Here is a 27,209-nt window from a genome sequence, read left to right on the forward strand (position 1 = left end):
AAGTTTGCAATGCAAAAAGCTTGGGGACAGAACTCCAGAGTGCAGGGATGGGATGGCAGAAGGCTATGTCACCATAAGTGGAGCAGAGGAAAGGGGGCTGCAGAGTGCACCACAGTCTGAAGAGAGCAGGGTACACACTGGATTGCAGAGGTACAGCGCAGTGAGGATATGGAGGGAATTGACAGGAAGAATTTTTAAACTGATGTCCTGAAGGACTGGAAGTCAGTGGAGGTCAGTAAGGCCAGGGCTGTTGAGTGGGTAGGATAGGATACAGGGCCTAACGTTATAGCTGAGTTTGAATTTGTGTAAAGTGAGCTGGATAGCATTGGACAAATCACATATTAAGGTGATGAAGATGACAGTTTCATGAACTGTGAGCGTGAGTTAGGGTCAAAAGCGGGAAATGATAATAGAACTGAAAGTACAGTATCCTGCCAATGGAGCAGATGCGAGAGTGAAACCTAGCTCAATCAAACAGGACATCAAGCTTGCGCACCTGTAGGTTCAGTCTGAGCAAACAGTTGGGGAAAGAAATAGATTAAATGCCTGGCGCAGCAAAGTTTCTCGCGGATGCTGATCTATAATTTCTAGTTAATCCAGAACTTGATATTAGACAGTCCATGTCTGCATGCAGCAAAGGGAGAGGTGGGGGGAGGGAGTCGGATAGGGAATAATGAAATATTTACAGAATGAAAGGAATAGTAGCAACATGGATATGAAATTGGCTGAGTGAAAGGAAAGTGTTGTGAACAGTTGTTTTTCAGACTGGAGGAAGGCATATAGTGGGATCCCCAGTGCTTGGTGTTAGGGCTCCTGCTTTTTTGGGATATATTAATGATATTGTGTACAGGGCACAATTTCAAAATTTGCGGATGACACAAAACGAGGAAGTGTTGTAAACTTCAAGAAGACATAGGCTGATGGAATGGGCAGACAAGTAGCAGATGCAATTTAATGCTGAAAAATGTGAAGTGATCCATTTTGGTAGGAAGAACGAGGAGAGGTAATATCAATTAAAGGGTACAATTCTAAAGGGGGTGCAGGAGCAGAGGAATCTTGGGGTATATGTGCACAAATCATTGAGAAAGCCGTTAATAATGTATATGGGATCCTGGGCTTTATAAATAGGGACATAGAATACAAGAACAAGGAGAAACGGTGATCTGGCCTACATGTGACTCCAGACCCACAGCAATATGGTTGACTCTTTAATGACCTCTGAAATGGTCTAGCGAGCCAATCAGTTGTCAAGGGCAATTAGGGATGGGCAACAAATGCTGGCCTTGCCACATCCCATGAAAGAATTTTAAAAAGTAAAAGGGCGGCACAGTGGCGCAGTGGTTAGCACCGCAGCCTCACAGCTCCAGCGACCCAGGTTCAATTCTGGGTTCTGCCTGTGTGGAGTTTACAAGTTCTCCCTGTGTCTGCGTGGGTTTCCTCCGGGTGCTCCGGTTTCCTCCCACAAGCCAAAAGACTTGCAGGTTGTTAGGTAAATTGGCCATTATAAATTGCCCCTAGTATAGGTAGGTGGTAGGGAAATATAGGGACAGGTGGGGATGTGGTAGGAATACGGGATTAGTGTAGGATTAGTATAAATGGGTGGTTGATGGTCGGCACAGACTCGGTGGGCCGAAGGGCCTGTTTCAGTGCTGTATCTCTAAACTAAACTAAACTAAACTATAAACCTGTATAAAACACTGGTTGGACTCAACTGGAGTACTGTATCCAGTTCTGGGCACCACACTCTGAGAAGGATGTGAAGGCATTAGAGAGGGGTGCATAAAAAAATCATGAGAATGGTTCCAGGGATGAGGAACATCAGTTACATGGATAATAATAAAAGCAAAATACTGCGGATGCGGGAAATCTGAAATAAAAACTAGAAATGCTGGAAATACTCAGCAGGCCTGGCAGCATCTGTGGAGAGAGAAGCAGAGTTAACGTTTCAGGTCAGTGACCCTTCATCAGAACTGACAAATATTAGAAATGTAATAGGTTTTAAGCAAGTGGGGCATGAGATAACAAAAGAGACGGTGTTGATAGGACAAGGTCACAGAGAATAACGGACCAGAAGGTCATGGAACAATGGTATGTTAATGGTGTGGTGAAAGACAAAGCGTTAGTACAGGCAGGGTGTTAATTGACAGTAAAATGAACCGCCCTGGCCCCAAGCACAAACATGAAAAAAAACAGTAGGTAGGCACAGTAGAAACAAACTGAACAAACTAAAATAAAACAAACAATTAAAAAAGAAAAAAATAACTAAAAATAAAAAGGGGGGGCCCGTCGTGCTCTGAAATTATTGAACTCAATGTTCAGTCCGGCAGGCTGTAGCGTGCCTAGTCGGTAAGTGAGATGCTGTTCCTCGAGCTTGCGTGGATGTTCGTTGGAACACTGCAGCAATCCCAGGACAGAGATGTGAGCATGAGAGCAGGGGTTGGAGGGTTGTTGAAATGGCCAGCAACCAGAAGCTCGGGGTCATGCTTACGGACTGAGCGGAGGTCTTCCGCAAAGCGGTCACCCAATCTGCGTTTGGTCTCCCCAATGTGGAGGAGTTATAAGCAAGGTTATAAGCAAGTAAAGCAGGGATGGGGCAAGAGATAACAAAGGAGAAGGTGTAAATAGGACAAGGTCACAGAATAGCTGACCAGAAGGTCGTGGAGCAAAGGCAAACAATATGCTAATGGTGTGTTGAAAGACAAAGCATTAGTACAAATAGGGTGTTCATGGACTGAAAATTGAACAGCCGCAAGTACAAACATGAAAAAAAAAAGTGGGTAAGCAAACTGAACAAACTAAGATGAAATAAAATAAAATAAACACATGGATAGATTGGAGAAGCTGGGGCTGTTCTCCTTGGAGAAGAGAAGGTTTACAGGAGATTTGATGGAGGTATTCAAAATGATGAGGGGTCTGGACAGAGTATATAGGGAGAAACTGTTCCCATTGGCAGAATGGTCAAGACCCAGAAGTCAGCGATTTAAGGGAATTAGCAAAGAAGCAAAGGCGACATGAGTGTTGTGGAGAAAATATAACCACACTCGAGTCCATGGGATTAAAGCAAGTTAGAACTTTATTTTGTCAAGCATATGCAAGGGAGAGGTCCTAGATTCACCCAAAAAGCTTCTCAGTGAAACTGAGTCTGTATCACACATTTATAGAATACAATAACCATTACTCATTTGTTCACACTACCCTGACACATTCCAGGTCTGCAGCTTGATCAATAACCTGGATTGTATTGCCCCACAAACATTCTCCTGCTATTTCCTCCCAAACGTTGAAGCTGCCAGTTCCCATAGTTTATGGCATCCTATCTCATCTTCAGTCTTTCCCTTTATCTCTTTGATTAGTGAAGCAAGGACAGCATGTTTACACAGATGTGGATGCAACGAGGTAGAGTTGTACAGTTCCAGCAAAGTGGCAAGTATCCCATCATTCAATGGGCCCCTCACAACTAGTGATTCTTCTAAACGTATTAATACATTCTAATGCTACCCTTCTGGTCCCACTTCAAGCAGAAAAACATTTTTATGCAGTGGGTGGTTAGGATCTGGAATGCACTGCTTGAGTGTGGTGGAGGCAAATCCAATCGTAGCTTTCAAATGGGAACTGGATAATAATCTGAACAGAAAAAAATTGCTGGGCTATAGGAAAAGGCAGGGTAGTGGGACTAGGTGATTTGCTCTTGCAGAGAGCCAGCACAGACACAACCGGCTGAATGGCCTCCTTCTGTGCTGTAACCGTTCTAAGACCTGGACAATATTCAGGCTTGGGCTGATAAATGGTAAGTAACATTCACACCACACAAGTGGCAGGCAATGACCATCTCCAACTTGAGTGAATCTAACTATCTCCCCTGGACATACCATTACCATTGCTGAATTCACCAGCAATATCCTGAGGATTACCATTGATCAGAAACTTAACTGGACCAAGACTCGAAGTTCAACATCATCCAGGACAAAGCAACCCACTTGATCAGCGCCTCATCCACCATCGGCACACAGTGGCAGCAGTGTGTACTTTCATGCAGGCCCCCACCTGCCAAAAATTATGCATATTAATTTCGCCACAGACATTAAATTTCAAAGTGTTGCTGGGAAGAAGAGAAGGCCTGTTACAAGGACTGCCAGACCTTGGCTGGAATTTTTTTTTTACATACTAACAGACATTGAAGGCAGGGAAGTGCATTCCATTCCCTGCTAAAATGATCCAACACACAGAGCCAAGACGTGGTCAGACCAGTTAGTCACATGACTAACCTGCTTGGCAACCTGGGGGTTTCTGAATTGTACAGTTTGAACTGAGAGCCTGCAGAAAGCAGAATGCTCCTGGACTGAAGAAGATCTCCTGTCTGTCTGCTCCCATCTCTTTCTCATGGAACTCCAAATCCACTGAAGACACATGAACCCCAAGAGAGAAAAGTCTCCTACAGCGAATAAGGTTTAAGAAGAATACTAGGCCCCAATGAAAAGCAAGATCTACCTACAATCAAGGACTCTACAGTGAGCTCGAAGAACTGTAACACAGAAAACATCCTCAGATATTGCCTCAAACTTTTCCACTTTATTTCTTCTGTTTTCATTCTGTCTCTATCTGCATGTGTGTATTGCGTATGCATGCTAGCATGGGTGTGTCGTGTATCCGTAGGCGTCAACCGAATTAGAGTTGAAGTTTAATAAATTTCAATCTTTCTTCTTTAAACCCAAGATGACCTGTTTGCGCTGGTTTCTTTGCCTTATAATTGGAAAGTGAACAAGGATTCACCAAGAGGGAGATAAAAGCACAGCGTGTTTAAAATTTAAACCTTGTTACAAGAAGACCAGGTGAAAGCTGAAAGGGAACCCTAGACCTCTTTCTCACCTGGTCGTAACAGTACCATCTAGAAGATGCACTGCAGTAACTCGACAAGGGTCCTTCAACAGCAACTTCCAAACCCACGACCTCTACTACGTAGAAGAACAAGGACAGCAGACGGATAGGAACACCACCACTTGCAAGTTCTCCTTCAAGTCACACACCATCCTGACTTGGAACTATATCATCGCTCCTGCACTGTACTGGGTCAAAATCCTGGAACTCTCACCCTAATAGCACTGTGGGTGTAGCTACACCAATTGGACTGTAGTGGTTCAAGAAGGCAGCTCACCACCACCTTCTCAAGGGGAATTAGGGACAGGCAATAAATGCTGGCCTTGCCAGCAATACTCACATCTCATGAATGAATAAAAAGAATAGCAGTTGGGCAGCACTGTGACAGATTTGGAGCAATGACGGTGGCTGAGAGATAATCATGTACACAATATCAATGTTTTTAACTGGTGCACTTAGCTTATCCTTCTAAACCTCCCATCACATATATCACTCTGATTCTTGACCTATAAGGCCAGAATCTTATTTTATGATCCATTGCCCCTGTGATCATCTATTCCAGCTTTCTGCCATTCTCTTAATGACAAAATGTTATTACATTCCTTATTTTCTTTTGACACCTTAATTTTAAAACATATCTTAATCTAAAATTTTATGCCCAACAGGATTTCCCTGTATCTAATTTCTCTATATTCTTGTAATTAAAAAATCTTTATTAAATTGCTTCTTACCCTCTTTTCAAGACTTGAATCTCAAAGGAGATATAACCTATCTCCCCAAGTCAAGATCTCCATCTGCCTCTGACCCAGTCTAGCTGGATTCCTTTAGATTATCACACACTGGTTAGCACTATTGGCTAGCTCATTCAATTCGGTCTCATCCTCAAATCTTCTTTGGCCTCCTTGTCTCGGGAGACAATGGGTAAGCGCCTGCAGGTGGTCAGAGGTTTGTGGAGAAGCGCCTGGAGTGGCTATAAAGGCCAATACTAGAGTGACACACTCTTCCACAGGTGCTGCAGATAAAATTGGTTGTCAGGGCTGTTTCGCAGTTGGCTCTCTCCTTGCACTTGTCTTTTTTCCTGCCAACTGCTAAGTCTCTTCGACTCGCCACACTTTAGACCCGCCTTTATGGCTGCCCGCCAGCTCTGGCGATCGCTGGCAACTGACTCCCACGACTTGTGATCAATGTCACAGGACTTCATGTCACGTTTGCAGACGTCTTTAAAGCGGAGACATGGACGGCCGGTGGGTCTGATACCAGTGGCGAGCTCGCTGTACAATGTGTCCTTGGGGATCCTGCCATCTTCCATGCGGCTCACATGGCCAAGCCATCTCAAGCGCCGTTGACTCAGTAGGGTGTATAAGCTGGGGATGTTGGCCGCCTCGAGGACTTCTGTGTTGGAGATACGGTCCTGCCACCTGATGCCAAGTATTCTCCGGAGGCAGTGAAGATGGAACGAATTGAGACGTCGCTCTTGGCGGACATACGTTGTCCAGGCCTCGCTGCCATAGAGCAAGGTACTGAGGACACAGGTTTGATACACGCGGACCTTTGTGTTCCGTGTCAGTGTGCCATTTTTCCACACTCTCTTGGCCAGTCTGGACATAGCAGTGGAAGCCTTTCCCATGCGCTTGTTGATTTCTGCATCGAGAGACAGGTTACTGGTGATAGTTGAGCCTAGGTAGGTGAACTCTTGAACCACTTCCAGAGCGTGGTCACTGATATTGATGGATGGAGCATTTCTGACGTCCTGTCCCATGATGTTCGTTTTCTTGAGGCCGATGGTTAGGCCAAATTCGTTGCAGGCAGCTGCAAATCTGTCGATGAGATTCTGCAGACACTCTTCAGTGTGAGATGTTACTGCAGCATCGTCAGCAAAGAGAAGTTCCCTGATGAGGACTTTCCGTACTTTGGTCTTCGCTCTTAGACGGGCAAGGTTGAACAACCTGCCACCTGATCTTGCGTGGAGGAAAATTCCTTCTTCTGAAGACTTGAACGCATGCGAGAGCAGCAGGGAGAAGAAAATCCCAAACAGTGTAGGTGCGAGAACACAGCCCTGTTTCACGCCACTCAGGATAGGAAAGGCATCCTCAAATACCTAGTACAATATACCATTCTCCAAGTTATTGGTAGAAATTACAGACCAGGACTCAAACACCAACCCGACTAACAATCGGTTCCACTCTGATGCCTCCTTACAGACTACACTCAATGCTGTCTACCTTCCAGCCACATGCCAATTTAGCCTTTACCATCTTTCCCACAGGAACCCACCTTATGAATTAGTTTATTGAACATAAAGGCAGAGTTGGGTAGTAAAGTATGAAACTTCTCCAGAGGCGGGACAGCAACGGGGAGCCGTTCTGATGCGAAGCACGTGAGCGAGCAACACGTCTCCTATATTAGAGCTTTATGTGAAGACCATTCTCAAACAGGGCTAACTATTCGAAGCAAATGCAAAATAAATTGGGTTAGTTAATGTTACTTTTCTAACATTTTGTTACTATCTCATAATTCCATACATATAACCGGAATAACACCAAGTGTGTCCGTGTTAGAGTGGATCTCACTGATTCCCAAAAGGCCAGCAGACATCAGAAATCAGGGTGATTTAGTTCAGGTCTTTCATCCTCTATAAAAAAAATCTTTAATACATTCAAATATTTGCTGATATTTTTTCTGTCATTTCCTATTGGTTATGATTAGTGAACTTTAAGTTAATGTGCTGATCTGAGTTATCAATTGCAGGCAAACTGGCTGATTGCAGTGTTGTGCATTCGCCTTTCCAGAACATTGCAGTCAGGACTCAGCAGAGATAATTCAGGGTCATTCCAGTGAAACTTTAGGGGATACTGAAACTATGGATGATCACAGTGCAGACCAGAAGCAGTTGCAGCATGTACTAGTTCCAGAGTTCCACGTCTACCATTCGTCCCCAACCAACATGCCGAAGTGGGTATAAATTCAGACCCCATAGAGTGCATTGCCATCACATGTCTTAATCCATTGTTTCCCTTAGGTTGTTCACTTTTATTAGTAGTTTTGTTATTTATTATGATGAACAAGAACAAGAGTTGGAAATTTCAGGTCTTCACTAGAAGGTCTCTTGGGTTCAGTGTCACCAATTTCTCCTGTAGATGTCAGTTGTGGCTGTGTGGGACCCAAGGTTTGAGGGACCTTGCCATGTGCAAATTGGCCATCAAAGCTCTTACATTACTGCAGTGATTACACTTCAAAAATACTTAATTGGCTGTAAAGTGCTTTGAACTTGCTCAGATTGTGAAAATGCAAGACTTTCTATCTGTAAAAATCCCCTACAATCAGCAGTTTACCTTTACTATCCAATATATGGTCATAGGACAATATTGTTATGGCCTCTGAATTACATTAAGATCACCTCTTGTGTTGTGCTAGAAACTTTGACTGCACGTATTCACCCTTGTGCATTTTTCCTATCTTCTGGCAGGCAAATAAACATTCTAGTGGGACAAGGCTATGTTTAAACCAAGTGGTTTATTTTACACAACATACATGACTGAATAAAATAGAGTTTTCACTAATAGCCTATTTCATATTGCTCGTGACAGAAAATAACAGTTTATCCTGGTAACAGCATAATTTACATTAGACTAGTGAAGCTGGCCGACACTAACATTAAGTTGGAGTTTTCTGCCTCAGTTTCAAAAATTAAACTCAGACTACCTTATTTTCCAGCCAGAAAGTAAACTAAAAACTTAATCTGACTTTTCCCCCAATTCTGTGTTGCAGATTGGCTCATTGTGCTGTCAATCAAAACTACCTCAATTATCATTGCCTCCCACTCCTTCTCTGAGGTCCTGGCGAGTTAGGATTCCTGCTGAGCTCAGTTAAGAGAAACCATTCTTGCATTCAATACAATTTCTCTCTGGAATGGGCTCATAAGCCCCATTGTCTCAAATTGATATGGTATGCAAAACCCACAATGTTGTTAGTTACTTAGCCTAAACCCAGTAATTGGATTGGTTTTACACGTCTGAGATAGGTTTTTTGGAGATGGAAAGCATGGGAAATATTGGAAAAGACGACCTGGAAAGGGTAGATGATCTTAAACACACAAGATGTCAGGGATCTTGGCCACAAGATGAGAGCAGGTGAAAATTGGAGAAACAGTGTGGAAATTTTTTAGAGGTACACAACAGCTTAGTGGGTGAGAAAGAGGAGTCACATTTTCTCATGCCTATTTTCAAAACTGAAAAATTTACTGTGGGAGCCTGAAACCCTTTGGCTTCTCTATTCCCCATTCGTATTTTATAGCCTAGATTTTCCATTGCTGTCCATCTGCCGAGTGCATTTCTGCCATGAAACCAATGTTGGATGCAAGTTCTGCATCTGTGGGAAAATGAACATAATTGTACCAATGCCATCAGTGAAGCCCTTCTTCAGGTTTTTCTGCAACCATTTTTTGCTAGCTGTTACAACCTCAGTAGGACCGTTAACATTAAAAATACAAGATATGAACCCCCAGACCAATTGAAACAATTACATGACAAGATTTCACGTTTTCAACTTTTATTATAACTAAAAGAAATCCCCATTAACTAAATAGTACTTTTGTAAGTAGCTGATACCCCAAATTACAAAGAAAGGTATTTTCTTTACTTATTAAAATACTTGAAAACCTCACACCAAACTTATATATGACACAGTCCTCTGACAGTGAAATCTCTGCAGTTAAAAGTCCCATACTCTTCCCAGTTGCAATGGGTGGATCTCCCAGACCTTTTCAAAATTAATGTCCTTTTTGCTCACTTCTCTGAGCATTTCCGACCGGGACACCCGTGAATAAGGCAATTCCTGGTGATCTTGTTGGTCTTTTTCTTCCCTGCAAACTTCAACTTTCAAACAGGTCTTAGAAGCCTGATACAGTGAAAGGCTGCAGAGAGCAGGTGTTCCTTTTCTCTCCCTTTCGAGGCTGCCACCACTGGTTGTCTTCCTTTCTTGTAGCCTGCTCTCAGCCTGTTACAGCTGGTCTTCTGTACTTACAGCCTGTCTGCCTTCAGAAAAACCTGTTAAATATATCTGGTCTCAAAGTCAACCGCTTAGAGGCCTTTTCGAATATGCAAAGTCCAGAAGGCTGGTTTCAGTTGAGCCACCTGGGCCTTCCATTGTTCCCAGGTGTTAACAGCTGCCTGATACATTGGCATCTTCAGTATCACTAAGTCCTTGTTTATGATCCAAAAGTCTGGAAGGGTGAAGCCCATTGTTCTTCAGGTGCTCCCCCTGCAGTCTGTTTTTCAAAAATGGTCTTTACACTGTGTCCTCTGTTGTCCTGGCAACCAAGATTTGTGTCTTGGCCTTAAGCAGAGTGGATGTGAGGTCACCTGGCTTCTCGGACTCCATCTTAAACTTTTAAAAATCAGTTTTTAAAACATAATCATGCTACAAAGTACAGCGTTCATAACACTGGCAGAAGCAATAGTTTCCAATCGAACAACAGAGAGCCTCCAGAGTAAGCCTCGACTTCTGGTATTGACAAACATCTGGAAAATAGATGAACTTTAACCTTCTCGCTGAACTTCGCATTAAGGAATCATCTGGGGTTTTAGCACCCAGTTTTAAGTCTAGGAGTGAACAATGGCTAAGTGGTTTACCAGACTGTCTTACAATCTGGATTGAACTTGATTTCCTTACCAACCCTTGATTAGGATACCCCACAAACTATTAAGTGAATAAATTAAACTTTTTTTGCCAAATCATTCAAGCAGTCAACAAGTCACAATTTATTGATTACAAAACCACAACTTAAACATCAAGTGCATGAATAATTAATAGACATGAGTACCTAGCAGTTTGAACAATTAATGGACAGTTATTTAAATCAAATAGCAAAGGCTATGAAGGCAAATCAGTAGTGTCACCATAATTCAGCACGAATGAAATTGCTATTATAGTTGATATGTGTCCGATACTATTGCAAATTGGTGAGATCACTCGAAAAGTAATCCTTAGATAGCTGACAAGTTAACAGTCTTTCATAGAATCATAGAACGTTAACGGCACAGAAAGAGGCCACTTGGCCCATCGCATGTGTGCCGGCCAAAAAACGATTCGCTCAGTCTAATTCCACCTTCCAGCATTTGGTCCATAGCCCTGCAGATTACTGCACTTGAGGGAATACCCAGACTCCTTTTAAATGAGTTGAGGGTTTCTGCCTCTACTACCCTTTCTGGCAGTGAGTTTCAGACCCCCCACCACCCTCTGTGAAAAATTGTTTCCTCAGTTCCTCTCTGATCCTTCTACCGATCACTTTAAATCTATGCCCCTTGGTCACTGACCTCTCTGCTAAGGTGAATAGGACCTTCACCTCCACTCTATCCAGGCCCCTCAAAATTTTGTACATTTCAGTCAGATCGCCCCTCAGCCTTCTCTGTTCCAAGGAAGAGAACATCCCCAGCCTATCCAATCTTTCCTCATAGTTTAATTTTTCCAGTCCCAGCAACATCCTCGTAAATCTCTGTACCCTCTCTAGTTAGGCCACAACTTGAGTACTGTGTGCAGTTCTGGTCACCTCATTACAGAAAGGATGCAATTGCATTAATGAGTTATACAGTTCCTGCATAATCTCCCTGCTCATATATTCTACACCTCAGATAACAAAGGAAAGGATTCCATATGCTGTCTTAACCATCTTATCGACCTGTCCTGCTACCTTTAGGGATCTGTGGACATTCACCAAGGTACCTCACTTCCTCTACACTTCAGTATTTTCCCACTAATCGTGTATTCCTTTGCCTTGTTTGACCTCCCCAAATGCATTACCTCACACTTCTTCGGGTTGAATTTCAATTGCCACTTTTCTGCCTATCTGACTAGATCAATATCTTCCTGCAGCCTACAGCTATCCTCCTCACTATCTACCACACGGCCAATGTTTGTGTCATCCGCAAAGTTCTTGATCATTCCCCCTACATTTCCGTCCAATTCGTTAATATATACCAGAAAAAGCAAGGGACCCAGTACTGAGCCCTGCAGAACGCCACTGGAAACAGCCCTCCAGTCATAAAAACCCCCGTCAACAATTACCCTTTATTTCCTGCCACTGAGACAATTTTGTATCCACCTTGCTGCATTTCCTTGGATCCCATGGGATTTTACTTTGAGGGTCAATCTACTGAATAGATTCAATTCTAGATGCTGATGGTCAGTGCTCCAAAGCTTATGCGACTATGTCTTATAAGAAGCATGGTTAAGTCAATCTCCTTCCTTCTCTGGGATGCCAGCACTAGTGATATCAACGAGCCCCTTCAACAAGTTACCTGTTCTACTTGGAACTTCCGTTCCACCTGAACTCAGCTTACAGTACCGAAGCTGGTTTAAATGCCACCTTTCTTGGCCTCTGACAATTCTGCACTTATCTTTGTCTAACCAGCTAATATTGCCATACACTAATTTTTATCATTTTATTCTCTGCCCTGAATATACTTTGTACTTGTAAATGTATCCTTTTCACACCTTCTAGGTAAAGGTTATTGCAGAAGACAACATAAATAATCTTGAAAATATGAAGTGAAGGTAAGAGAATTTAAAGTCAAAGAAATAAATAAAAAACAGAAAATGCTGGAAATGCTCTGCAGGCCATGCAGCATCTGTGGAGAGAGAAACAGAGTTCATGTTTCAGGTCAATGACCTTTCATCAGATCAGGGAAAAGTTAGAAATGTCACAGGATTTAAGCAAGTGAAAAGGTGCGTGTGGGGGGTAGAAAAAGAACAAAAAGGAAGGTCTGTGATAGGGTGGGAGATGGGAGAGATTCAATGACAAAAAAGAGTTGGTGTGGACCATCCCGTAGGCAGACAATTGGACATATTTTCCCGTGGGTGGCTACTGACACGAACATGCAAACATATGAATTCGGAGGAGTAGGCCACTCGAACCTGCTCAGTCATTCAATAAGATCATGGCTGATCTGATTGTAACCTCAACACCACATTCCTGCCTACCCCCGATAACCTTTCACCCCCTTGCTTATCAAGTATCTATCTACCTCTGCCTTAAAAATATTCAGACTTTGCTTCCACTGCCTTTGAGGAAGAGTTCCGAAGGTTCACAACCCTCTGGAAAAAAAAATTCTTATCTGTCTGAAATGGGCAACCCCTTATTTTTAAACAGTGATCCCTAGTTCTAGATTCTCCCACAAGGGGAAATATCCTTTCCACATCTACCCTGTAAAGACCCCTCAGAATTTTCTACGCTTCAAACAAGTTGCCTCTTACTCTTCTAAACTCCAGCAGATACAAAACTAGCCTGTCCAACCTTTCCTCATAAGACAACCTGCCCATTCTAGGTATTAGTCCAGTAAACCCTCTGAGCTACTTCCAGCACATTTATATCCTTCCTTAAATGACCAATACTGTACACAGTACTCCAGATGTGGTCTCACCAATGCCCTGTATAACTGAAGCATACTTTTGTATTCAATTCCCCTCGCAATAAATGATAACATTCTATTAGCTTTCCTAATTACTTGCAGTACCTACATACTAACCTTTTGTGATTCATGCACTAGGACACCCAGATCCCTCTGCATTGCAGTGCTCTGCAATCTCTCACATTTAGATATGTTTTTTAATTCTTCCTGCCAAAATGGACAATTTCACATTTTCCCACATTGTACTCCATTTGCCAGATCTTTGTCCACTCGCTTAACCATCTATATCCCTTTGTAGCCTCCTTCTGTCCTCTTCACAACTTACTTTCCTACCTTTGTGTCATCAACAAATTTAGCAACATATCTTCGGTCCTGTTATCCAAGTCATTTATATAAATTGTAAAAAGTTGAGGCCCCAGCACTGATCCCTGTGGCACACCACTCGTTACATCTTGCCAACCAGAAAACCCATTTATGCCTACTCTCAGTTTCCTGTTAGCTAGCCAATCCTCTACCCACGCCAAACTGTTACCCCCTACACCATCGGCTATTTTCTGTAATAACCTTTGATGTGGCACTTTGTCAAATGCCTTCTGGAAATCTAAGTACAGTACATCCACTGGTTCCTCTTTATCCACAGCACATCACTTCCACGGGACCAAAGGGAGTGGTAATGGGACTTTACAGTCTGAAATTGTTGAACTCAATGCCCCCATTTTGTTTCCATTTTCTTTGCAGACTTAAATTTTAGTTTAGTTTTTCTCATTTTTGCTTTCGGAGGCAGCTGTTCACCACTGTCTTTTATATCTCCTCTAAACACATCTTTTGTTTCTTTACTGTCCCATTACCACTTCCTTTGCACGACCAACTCTTTTGTCATCATCACTGAAGGGCTCGGATAAAGGTCATACTGGTGGATACACGCCATCAAGACTGTCATGAGCATAGCTGAGGAGGTTCTGGAGAAATCCACCTTTTGACAAAGACCATATCTGTGGACTTTGAATTGAAGGGGAACTGCTGTCAGATGTGAATCAGTGGATACATCTTTGAAGAAAGAAGCTAGAGATCTACCTGAGGAAGTTAACAGCTTTGAAGAACTTTGTGGCTGTAATTGGTGCCATATATGCTGAGTGGACTGTCTAGTAAATCTGTGAGATCTCTCTTCGTTGTATTGTTAATGTGTAATTTGTCATATCTATATATCGACAGTTATTTGCCTGTTACTGTGTTTAATTTGTGTGTTTTTGTTTGATTGTTAAAGTAAAAATTATAAAAATGAAATCTTGTCTTTTTTATTGGGGTCATTCAATAAGTTCAGTTCTTTTGGTTTGTAGATCTCCACGGGGATCATAACAAATGCATTTGAGTTCTGTGCTACTTTAAATTGACCTCACCTGCAGGATATTCAAAAGCATTCATGCTCAAAGGACACGTGATGACTCACCTGTGTTGCCTGCGGCCACCTATGGCTTTCGGAGGATCTTTCAGAAATGGAAATTTATTTTCCTTCACATTATTCTCCTCCACAGAGGCAGAGACACAAAAGTTATTTGTTTTGGGTTACTTAGTTAGGGCACCCCTCTTGCACCAAGTGGCACAGAAGCTGCCTTTGTGCTGACTACCCTCAGTATCAGGATACAACCACACTGCCCCTCCCACCTCTAATTTCCTCCCAACTAACACTTGAGAGCCAACACAAATGATGGCTTAACTAGACCATCCTAGGTGGGAGAAATCTTCAAATACATGCTCAAATTTTTGCCTGATAGTATAAGGAGTGCTCCAATACCCAGGATCTGGAGCTCTTTCTGTGCCAAGAGCTGAGTTTAGATATTCTGGAGGCCAAGATTTCTGTGCAGCGACTGAAGCAATTGCACTGGGGCCTTGAGCTCAGTGTGGCATGTGGTTTGTAAGAAGTGAAGTTGTACAATTAGAGAAGGCAAATGTCAGTGGCCATACCCAAGTAGCTGCAGAACCTAGTGTTGAAACCACAGGCTCGTTTGGATCAGTGGCCGCAAAAGCCAGAATCAGACTGACAAACAAACAATTTGCAAATCACAAGAAATGTCAAAATGTTAATTTATAATAAAAACCTCACCTCAGGGGACTGCAGAATTATAAGCCATCTAGCCCAAAAAGCACGAAAGAGACGACAGTGGTCAAACTTTTGCTGTTCGAAAACTAAAGCTATGTCATAGGAAAATATGGGATGATTGGGAGGAAGCTAGAAAGCTAGAAAAAGGTGGTGGTGGTGGTAGGGGGGGGGGGGGGGTGGTGGTTCCTCCAACTAACGTTGTCTTTCAGGATACTATTCTTAATGCTGCCCCTGACTATCTCATGCTTAATGGCATAACAGCAATCCTATTAACATGTAGATGTTGAAATGATGAATAATACGGTAGCAATTAAGGTTAAGATTTAAAATTTGGGTTAAAGGAACTAGAAGTTGGTCAAAAAAATACCAGGTCAATGTTTTGTAAAGCCTTCCACAACATTGCACATTAAAAGATAAAATCCATCCTCCAAAAGAGGGGAAAAGTTGAAGCATGTCTCTACCCATCCCACAAAAACAGGATCCTCTTGATGGGTTAGTGAGTAAATGCATGTGTTTCAAAGATCAGGAAGGTCCTAGATTTGATTCCTGGTTCAGGCCAAGTTACCTCTTAACAAGAGTACTAGGGGTATTACAATTGGCAGGGTCCTCCAGCTGGGTAGTAGGGGAAAAACAGCATTCTCATCCCTGATTTATCTGTTCAGTGAATCTTGAAGATTCACGTGTTTAGACATTAGGCAAGGACAAGTTCAGGCTCAGCTGTAATATCGTGTAATATCAGCTGTAATGTCACATCGCCCCTAAAACACACTGTCTAAAATCACACAAAGTAATGAAAAACTAGTGGTACCCATAGAACTGTACCTGCATATGTACATCTTCAGAAAGGTGGAAAAACTGTGGGCAGGAGGAGAGTTGAAACAAAGAGAGAGAGAGTGAAGAAAAGTCAGGTGCTTGATTATGTCATCAGGTTCAGGTTTGAAGGAAAGAGAATGACAGTAACAGTTTCACTTTTGTTTCAAGGAGCAGAGATGAAAACTTAAATGTTTATTAAATATTAATATAACCTGATATTTTTCTACATTAAAACAAGAGCATCTTTCAAAACTGCTTAATCAATACCAAACAGGAATAGGAAACATGCTTAACAAGGTGCCTTTTTTCAGACGAATAGTACTCTATTTATGCTAACAATGGCCTTGTGCTCAACTTTAAACTCAACTGAGTATAGTATGAATAAAGGGGCAATTGTAAGGAAGAAGCTACGATGTACACTACTTGATTTTGTCTGAAGTATTTAAACAGACATCTGTATAAGCATAAGTGTTTACGCAAGAAAGTTCAATTTGGAGATCAAAACTGTATCTGTGTGGAAGCTGCAATCCATAAATATATTAAAAAGTGCATAATATTCTATTAAATCAATCTAGAAGATTTCTAGACAACTGCTTGAGCAGAGTGTTAAAATGTTCTTGGAAAATTTGCAAACACTAATCTAAAAATCTGGGTAAAAGATCTTCAGGATTTGCAGTATTATTGTGTAATTTTATTACATTTAAAAGTACAGGTAATACATATATGGAAAACTTCCTGGAACCTACTTATTCTGTTGCACAACAAACTCCAAAGCTTCACCATTCTATGGAATTTCCTACACACATGGCTATGAAGCTTGGTTTTAAAGTTTCAATGCTGTATTTCGTATTTACTTTGCAATGCTTTGATTAGTTGTTTTGTGTCTGAACTTGAAAACCTTCACATGACTTTATTTAATTCAGATTACCTTTCACCCAGAGAGAGTGCTTTTTTAAAAAGTATAAACTACAGCCATCAATATTACTGATCCAAATCCTTACTTTAATGTCAGAGTCCAGAGTGTAAACACTGATATTGACGTGGAAATCATGGTGTAAAAACATTGCAATTGCAGAACTAAATTTGCTTGACAATATTTTCATTTCAATAATCAGATGACCAGGAAAATGATATTTTTTGTGAAAGCAATAAACATGTCTGAAATCATTTGTGCTTTCAACACAAAAATGGTAGAATCAGGGCTATCAGAATGCATCAATATGAAGGTACTGGAGCAGACAGAAATTGATATTAACTCATGTTATTCTCCTTCAGAATCTTTACACAGCAAATCTGAATTTAATGCCAGAAACAGTATATGGCATCAGTTGGGGAAATTTGGAATTGTTAAAAATGTACAGTCCTTTCACATCACAATAATTACAAACTGTTAGAAATCGGTGGTGGGACTGAAATATAAAAAATGATTCCACACATCTGCTCAGTGCTTTAACCTTTTTGGTTTACATAATTTGAGATCCTGAATTGCAACATCATGACCAACATAAGTGTTAAAAAAACTAAACTAAATAAACTATGTGCAGTTATGTACAACTTTGTACAGCAATGTTAAAAGAAAGCAAGGAAATAATAATTATTAACCACTTGGTATCTCAGTAGCTACAGCACCAGAGCACTGGGCTCAAATAGGTTGAATCCCAATCTTGACTAGAATTTGCATTTGGCTTCCCAATCATCAATTTTTCCAGTCTCTGGGAGGAAATGAAAACTGGACACCTTCCCTGCATAGCTCTAGAGTGCCTCTCGGTTGAAGGGTAAAAGAACAGCAATGGCAGAATCCAACTACTGACCTGTTCAATCCCAAAGGTTAAAGTGGACACTGCTAGGTGTGGAAAAAGAGCAAGAGAAAAAAAGATACAGGAAGTAAATAAACCAAAACAAAAATAAATACAGCCACAGCACAGTTACCGAAGAGTTCTATACTGAAAACCAACCAACTGAAAAGTTAAATGGATTGAATGGCTATTCTTTGTATATGGACATTCTTTGTGGCTTTTGCTTTTCATTAGTATCCTCCTAGCACTGACTGATAGAGGGAGCAGACACAAATTCCAAAGTGTCTCTGTTGAGCTCGCCACTTAGAGGTTTACAAATGCAAAATATTTATCCCTCAAGATTCTCCTCCTTTTGAGGATGTGCCTTACCTCTGCTTCATACTTCTCTGGAGCCCCACCATATTTGGCAGAGAGTGGGGGAAGTGGTGGGACGGGGGGGAGGAAAGAAGAAACTAAGTAGATGAACCATCCTGTACCTGTAAACCAATATACTGCTCAAAAGCACATAAAAAGAATTGTGATCAACACTGCTCCCTTTCATTTATTTCAACTGTTTCAATAAGTACTAACAATATATTTGATACGAGTTAAAAATCAAACAGCGAGATGGAGCTGGGCTAGTATATGCAATTAGTCTATAAAGATCGTTACAGCTCCTAAAATCAGCTTACAAACTCTCAGGCTTCTTTGACATGGACACTTGAGCTTGAAACCAAAAGTAATGAGAAAAACAGAGGCCAGTTAAACTGTCCATGGTTCTTTTTCCATATGTCATTTTGAAAACATAGGACTTGACTGTCAAGGAATCAATACCTACTCAGCAGTCAACAGCAGAATTTGTAAGCAGTCCTCTACTACCTTCTGCTGTCTTGTTTGTCCAGATAGTTCATGAACTATGCATTGGTCCTTCACATCCATAAGAACTCCTCAGGAGTGTCACATCTCCAAACAGGTTATTAGTTATCCTCTATTGTACCAGTTCTTTCAGGAGGTAGATGTGGCTGGAGGGGCTCAGAGGAACTAAAGCCTGCAATGCTAGAGGTAGACTTCTTTCAACAGGTCTTTCCACATTATGTCGCGCACGCTTGGTAGTGAACTCTCTCCAGCATTCACAGTAATATCAGTTTTTGAATAGTCGACCCTCGAGATCAACAGTCTATAGTCAGGTCAATAACATCCATGTCACTCTTGCTGTTTGCAGGATTACTGAACTGATTGTTGCCAGTGTCTGTAAAATTCAAAACTGAAATGAGTCAGCTAGATACAAAGTATGTGTTAAAAACCATTTATATAGTGCCTTTCGTTACCACAAGACATCCCAACTGCTTTACAGATAATTAATTACTTTGTGAAGTGCAACAATGTAGGAAACAACAGCCAATTTGCACACAGCAAGGTTCCACAAACAGCAGTGATAATGCAGATAATCTGTTTCTTTTGGTGATTTTGAGGAATAAATGTTGGCCAGGACACTGGGGTGAGGTCTCCTACTTGCCTTTGAGATAGTGTAAGTGGATCTTTTAAGTCCACCTGAGGGGGCAAATGGGGCCTCAGTTTAACTTAACATCTGAAATATGGCAACTCAGACTCCCTCAGCACTGCCCTGAAGTGTCAACCTAGATTCTAAAGTTTCTGGAGTGGGACTTGAATCCACAACCTTCTGACACAGAAGTGAGCACCATCATTGAACCACAGCTGACACCTGTACAAGGTGAAAGAAGAAGTGTAATACTCAATGATGTCAAAATCTAGAACAAAGCCAAAATACTGCAGATACTGGCAATCTGAAAAATAATTAGAAAATGCTGTAAATACTCAGGTCAGGAAGTATCTATGGAGATGCTTTCATCAGAGCTGGTCAAATTCTAATGTCAGGGCAGCAACTTAAAAGTTTTTTTTTTATATTAAGCAGTCAACATGGCTGTGCGGAAAAATATAAAAGCCGAGATACTTCTTTCTCTACAATTATGGCAGGCCAGCCAATTTCTACTTATTAGCAAGAAGAACTAAGAAATTGGGGGAGTAGGCTACATGGCCCTTTGATCATAGCTGATCTTCGCTTTCGTTGCACTTCCCCGCCTGATCCCGAAGTCCTTCTGTTCCCTTAGTATCCAAAGATTTGTCATTCTCTGACTTGAATATACTCAATGAATGAACATCCACAGCTCTCTGGGATAGAGAATTCCAAAGGTTTACAATTCTTCGAGTGAACAGGTTTCTCCTCAACTCAGTCCTAAATAGCTAACCCCTTATTCTGGAGACTGTGACCCCTAATTCTAGACTTCTCAGGCAGGGGAAGCAGCATCTCAGCATCTAATCTGTCAAGCCTTTAAGATTATATGTTTCAACGAGATCACTTCTCATTCTACTAAATTCTAGGGAATATAGGCCTAGTCAACTAACTCACTCCTCATAGGACAATCCCCACATCCCAAAAATCAGTCTAGTGAATCTCTGTTGCATTCCCTCCAAGACAAACATATCCTTCCTTCGGTAAGTAGACCAAAACTGTACACAGTGCTCCAGGTGTGGTCTCACTAAGGCCCTATATAAATTGCAGTAAGACTTCTTTTCTCCTACATTCTAATCCCTTTCTAAATGAAGGCTAAGATCACATTTGCTTTTCTAATTGCTGCTGTACCTGCATGTTAACTTTGTGTGACTCGTGTGTAGGTTAAGAGTACACTTAAATAATTACATTTTTTTAAAATACGGAGATTCAAATTAAATTAAATAGAATAGAGATGGCCGGGCAGGCGATGTGTTGCAACTGTAGTATGTGGGAGCTGGTGGACGCCGGTGCAATCCACAGTGACCATATCTGCAGCAAGCATTGGCTGCTCGAGGACTTTCGGTTCAGAGTTGATGAGCTGGAGTCTGAGCTGCAGACACTGTGACACATCAGGGAGGGAGAGTGTTACCTGGACAGTGTGTTTCAGGAGACAGTCACACCCCTTTGATTAATTACATCAAGTTTGGACTGTGGTCAGGGACAGGAGGGTGTGACTGCGAGTGAGGCAGGTTTGGGGATCTAGAATTTAGCTTTGCAGGAGCATCAGCCAGTGCCCTTATTCAATAGGTACGAGGTTCTTACTCCCAGTGCGGATGAGGGCACAGACTGCAGGGAGGATGAGCGAACTGACCACAGCACTGTGGTTCGGAGCGCCATTCAAGTGGGGGGAGAAAAGAGAAATGCAGTGGTAATAGGGGATAGCATAGTTAGGAGAATAGATACTATTCTCTGCAGCAAGAGAGTCCCGAAGGCTGTGTTGCCTACCTGGTGCCAAGGTTAAAGACATCTCTTCTGGGCTAGAGAGGAATTTGGAGGGGAAGGATCCAGCTGTCATGGTCCATGTAGGTACCAACAACATAGGTAAGACTAGGAAAGGGGTTCTGCTGAGGGACTACGAGCAGCTCGGGGATAAATTAAAAAGCTAATAATCTCCAGATTACTACCTAAGTCACATGCAAATTGGCCTAGGGTAGATAAGATTAGAGAGGTAAACGCGTGGCTCAAAGATTGGTGTGGGAGAAATGGGTTCGGATTAATAGGACACTGGCACCGGTACTGGGGAAAAAGAGAGCTGTTCCGTTGGGATGGGCTTCACTTGAACCACGCTGGGACCAGTGTCCTGGCAAATCGTATAACTAGGGTTATAGATAAGGCTTTAAGCTAAATAGTGGGCGGGGGTTCAATTAAAGGGAAGTTTAAAAAGTAGCGAGAGAGCAGGGTAGTGAAGGGGCATACATTAATCAGAGTGTGACAGGAAGGGGCAGAGAATACAAGCATACAAGTATAGCAGAAATTCAAACCAGAGTAGGTAAAAATGGTAAAAAGTCAAAGCTGAAGGCTCTTTATCTGAATGCACATAGCATTTGTAACAAGATAGTTGAGCTGATGGCCCAAATAGAAATAAATGAATAAGATTTGATAGCTATCACATATATGGCTGCAGGATGACCAGGAATGGAAACTCAATGTTCAAGGATATTCGATGTTCCGGAAGAATAGGCAGAAAGGAAAAGGAGGTGGGGTAGCTTTGTTATTAAAGGAAGGGATCAGTGCAGTTGTGAGTAATGATATAGGTGTAATAGATAGTGATGTAGAATCAGTTGGGGTGGAAATAAGGAATAGCAAGACCAAGAAATCATGGGTGGGAGTGGTCTATAGGCTCCCGAGGAGTTGCCTCTCTGTAGGACAAAGTATTAATCAGGAAATAATGGAGGCGTGTAAGAAGGGAACTACAATTATCATGAGTGATTTTAATCTGCATATAGACTGGACAAATCAAACTGGCAAGGGTAACATGGAAGACGAATTTGCAGAATGCATCAGGGATTGTTTCTTAGAACAATATGTTGCAGAACTTACCCAGGAACAGGCGATTTTAGATTTGGTAATGTGTAATGAGGTAGGAATAATAAGAGATCTCGTAGTTAAGGATCCTCCAGGGGAAGCGATCATACCATGGTAGAATTTCAAGTTCACTTTGAGCGCGCGCAACTCGGGTCTCAAACCAGTATCTTCAACCTAAACAAGGGCAATTACAGAGGTATGAAGTTACCGTGGTCTAAAACGGGCTGGGAAAATAGATTAAAGGGAAAGTCAGTGGATGAGCAGTGGAAGACTTTTAAGCAGATATTTCATAACACTCAACAAACATTTATTCCGGTCAGAAGGAAGGACTCGATGAGAATGATGAACCACCAGTGGATAACAAAAGAAGTTAAGGAGAGTATCAAATCAAAAATAAAGGTGTACAAAGCGGTGAAAGTTAGTGGTAGGCCAGTGGATTGGGATTTTTTTTTTTTAAGGAACCAGCAGCAGATGACTAAAAAAACTAATAGAGGGAGAAAATTGATGAGTAAATTGGCCAGAAATATAAAAACAAACAGTAAGAGCTTCTACGGGTATATAAAAAAGGAAGAGAGTAGCTAAAGTAAGTGTGGGATCCTTAGAGGATGAGACTGGGGAATTAACAGGGAACAGGAAAATGGCAGATAATGTAAACCAATAATTTGCATTGGTCTTCACAGTGGAGGACACTATAAACATCCCAAAAATAGATGAGCAAGGTGTAAATGGGAGGGAGGAACTTGTAACAATCTCTATCACGAGGGGAAGAGGTACTTGACAACTGATGGGACTAAAGGCAGTCAAGTCGCCAGGACCCGATGGCCTGCATCCAAGGGTTTTAAAAGAAGTGGCTGCAGAGATAGTGGAGGCATTGGTCATAATATACAAAACCTCACTGGATTCTGGTAGGGTACCAACGGATTGGAAAACCGCTAATGTGACGCCCCTATTCAAGAAAGGAGGGAGACAGAAAACAGCAAACTATAGACCAGTTAGCTTAACAGCTGTCATTGGGAAAATGCTAGAGTCCATTACTAAGGAAGAAATAGCAGGACATTTAGAAAAACATAATGCAATCAGACATGGTTTTATGAAAGGGAAATCACGTTTGACAAACTTGTTAGAGTTCTTTGAGGATATAACAAGCAGAGTGGATAAAGGGGAACCTTTTCAGAAGGTTTTCGATAAGGTGCCACATAAATAGTTATTGCACAAAATAAGAGCTCAGGATATTGGGGGGTAATGTGTTGGCATGGATTGAAGATTGGCTAACACACAGAAGGCAGAGTGCCGGGATTAATGGGTCTTTTTCAGGTTGGAAAGCCGTAACTAGTGGGGTGCCACAAGGATCGGTCCTAGGGTCTCAACTATTTACTATCTATATTAATGACTTGGAGGAAGGGACAGATGTAGTGTATCCAAATTTGTGTACGATACAAAAAAAATAGGTGGGAAGGCATGTTGTGATGAGGACACAAAGAATCTACAAAGTGATACAGATAGATTAAGTGAGTGGGCAAAAACTTGGCAGATGGAGTTCAATGTGGGAAAATGTGAGGTCATCCACTTTGGTAGGAAGAATAAAAAGACTGATTATTTAGATGGAGAAAGACTACAAAATATTGCATTTGGGTGTTCTTGTACACGAAACATAAAAAGTTAGCATGTAGGTGCAGCAAGTAATTAGGAAGGCAAATGGAATTTTTGGCCTTTATTGCTAGGGGGTTAGAATTTAAAAAGAGGGAAGTCTTGTTACAACTGTACAGGGTGTTGGTGAGGCCACACCTGGAGTACTGCGTACAGTTTTGGTCCCCGTATTTAAGGAAAGATATACCAGTATTGGAGGCAGCTCAGAAAAGGTTCACTAGGCTGATTCCTGGGATGAAGGGGTTGTCTCATCAAGAAAGGCTAAACAGGTTAGGCCTTTACTCATTGGAGTTTAGAAGAATGAGGGGTGATCTTATTGAAACATATAAGATTATAAGAGCTTGACAGGGCAGATGTTGAGAATGTTTCCAATGGTGGGGGAATCTCAAACTAGGGGACATAATTACAGAATAAGGGGTCACACATTTAAAACTGAGATGTGAAGGAATTTCTTCTCTGAGGGTGGTGAAACTCTGGAATTCTCTGCCTCAGAGAGTTGTGCAGACTGCGTCACTAAATGTATTTAAGGAGGAGGTAGATAGATTTTTTGAGGGTTATGTAGAGCAGGCCCGAAAGAAGAGTTGAGGCCTGGGACAGATCAGCCATGATCTTATTGAATGGCAGGGCAGGCTTGAGGGGCTGAATGGCCTTCCTATGCTCCTATTTCTTAGGTTATGTGACTAGGACACCTAGATCCCTCTGAATACCCACATTCCCAGTCTCTCATCATTTAACAAAATTCTGCTTTTTCATTTTTCCAACCAAATCGGATAACTTCTTAATTCTCCACATTATATTCCTTCTGCCACATTTTTGCCCACTCGTTTAACCTACCTAAATCCTTTCCTAGCACAGATAGAAATAAATATGTATGACCCGATAGCCATTTCAGAGACATGGTTGCAACGTGAGGGGAACCTGTAGACTTTGTTTAGCTGAAATGGGCGCAATGTGTTTACATTTTCTTCTGTCTGCAAAAAACAGGGCCCTGTGTATTAATACATGTAGCTTTCAGTATGCGCAAATGCACCACACTGCGAGCCCGATTGGCCTCCTTAAATTGGTTGTCAGCCTATCACACAAATGAGTAATGTGATGTATGAATTTCAATGCCAGCGTGATGCTAGTTATATAGGCCGTATGTCCCAAAGACTGGCGGATGGTTTCAAACAACGTGTCCCTTCCGCTGTTCGCAATGGGCAAGCTACAGGCTGTACCCAGCCAGTCCGTGCTTGCAAAACCCAAAACAAAGTGTCCAATGTTAGATGTGATTCCATGATTGAACAACCTTTGCTAAATAATCCTCAGTGTGCTAAGAATTACACTGACTACCAATTTAAGGTCTTAAACCAGGCAGCTTGACTGATTGGTCAAGGCATTGAGGAATGAAACTGTAGATTTCCAGAAGGCATTTGATAATGTGCCACATCAAAGATTACCACACAAGACAAAAGCACATGGTGTAGGGGGGTAACATATTAGAATGGATAAATGACTAGTTAGCAAACAGGAAGCAGATTGTAGAGATAAATGGGTCTTTATCAGGTTAGCAAACTGCAACTAGTGGAGTGCCACAGGGATCAGTGCTTGGACCTCAAATATTTACAAATTATATCAATGACTTGGATGAAGGCATCGAATGTATGATAGCTATATTTGCCAATGACACCAAGATAGTGAGGAAAGTAAGTTGTCAAGAGGAGGTAAAGAGTCTACAAAAGTTAAATTAACCACCATAAGTAACAACGGCAGGACAGGTGTAATGTTGCAGCTGTGGTATGTGGGAGCTCCTGAATGCCAAGGTGATCCAGGATAAACATGTCTGCAGAAAGTGTAAGCAGCTAGAGGAATTCCAGATCAGGATTATTGATTTAGAAGTCAAACTGCAAACACTGCGCAACATAAGGGAGGGGGAGGAATACCTGGACACTTTGTTCCAGAAGACGATCACACCGCTTAGAACAAGGTCATCTATTTTGGTCTGTAGCGAGGGACAGGAGGATGTGACCGTGAGGGAGGGAGATAAAGGGACGGAGCAGACAGTAGTGGAGGAGCCTCAGACTTTGCAACTGTCAAACAGGTTTGAGGTGCTCTCAACCTGTGTGGACAAAAGTGAGGTCTGCAAGGTGGATGAGCAGACTGGCCATGGCACTGTGGTACAGGGAACCATTCAGGTGGGGGGGGGAGCAATAAAGGAATGTAATGTAGTGGTAGTAGGGTATAGCATAGTGAGGGGAATTGACACTGTCCTGTGCAGCCGAGAGCGCGAGTCCAGAAGGCTGTGTTGCCTACCCGGTGCCAGGGCTGGACAGGAACTTGGGGTGGGAGGGGGGAGGATCCAGTTGTCGTGGTCCATATAGGTACTAACAACATAGGTAGGACTAGGAAAGAGGTTCTGCTTAGACAGTATAAGGAGCTAGGCAACAGATTGAAGAGCAGAACCTCAAGGGTAAAAATCTCTGGATTATTACCTGAGCCACCTGCCAATTGGCACAAGGCACATAAGAATAGCGAAATGAATACGTGGCTCAAAGACTGGTGTGGGAGAAGTGGGTTTCAGTTTGTGGGGCACTGGCACTGGGGAAAGTAGGGGTTGTACCGTTGGGACGCTCTGCACCTGAACTGTGCTGGGGCCAGTGTTCTAAAAAACTGTATAATGAGGGAAGTAGAGAGGGCTTTAAACTAAACAAAGGGGGAGAGGGATTAAGCTTAGTTAGATGTAGCAAATAAAGGTGTCGAGTCAAGGCAGGAGAGCAGAATAATATGGAAAATGAAGGTGAGAGAATGGCAAGAAGGGACAGAGACAAAAAACCTAAGAACACACCAACAGTCAAGACTAAATGTTGCAAAGATAACAAAAAGAGAAAACTAAAGGCTCTGTTATGAATGCTACGTGCATTCAGATACAAAGTAGATGAACAGATAGCACACATTGAAGTAAATTAATACGATCGGATCGCCATTATGGAGATGTGGCTGCAGGATGACAAGGATTGGGTCCTGAATATTGAGGGGTATATGACATTCAAGAAGAATAGGAAGCGAGACAAAGGTGAAGGGGTAGCACTGTTAATCAAGGATGGCATTGGTGCAACAGTTAGAGATGATCTTGGTTCAGGAGATCAGGATGTAGAAATGGTTTGGGTGGAGATGAGGAATAGTAGGGGAAAGAAGTCACTAGTGGGAGTGGTCTACAGGCCCCCGAACAGTAATCACAA

The 27,209-nt window shown here is 42.0% G+C and overlaps 1 protein-coding gene across 4 annotated transcripts in view; it reads right to left on the reverse strand.

Moving 5' to 3' along the window:
* Positions 1-9,166: 9,166 nt before the first annotated feature.
* Positions 9,167-27,209, reverse strand: part of LOC137351782 (E3 SUMO-protein ligase PIAS4-like) — a 132,335-nt gene continuing 114,292 nt past the window's right edge. For 3 of the 4 annotated variants that reach the window (XM_068016606.1, XM_068016604.1, XM_068016605.1), the window contains one exon: positions 9,167-19,215. In XM_068016606.1, the coding sequence (XP_067872707.1) occupies positions 19,136-19,215 (80 nt within the window). In that variant the 3' untranslated portion in view covers positions 9,167-19,135. Of the gene's footprint in view, positions 19,216-22,359; positions 22,519-27,209 lie in introns of all 4 variants that reach the window. The other variant, XR_010969570.1, reaches the window with a different exon arrangement.

The sequence above is a fragment of the Heterodontus francisci genome, chromosome 36 (assembly GCF_036365525.1).
Source record: "Heterodontus francisci isolate sHetFra1 chromosome 36, sHetFra1.hap1, whole genome shotgun sequence".
Taxonomy (NCBI): domain Eukaryota; kingdom Metazoa; phylum Chordata; class Chondrichthyes; order Heterodontiformes; family Heterodontidae; genus Heterodontus; species Heterodontus francisci.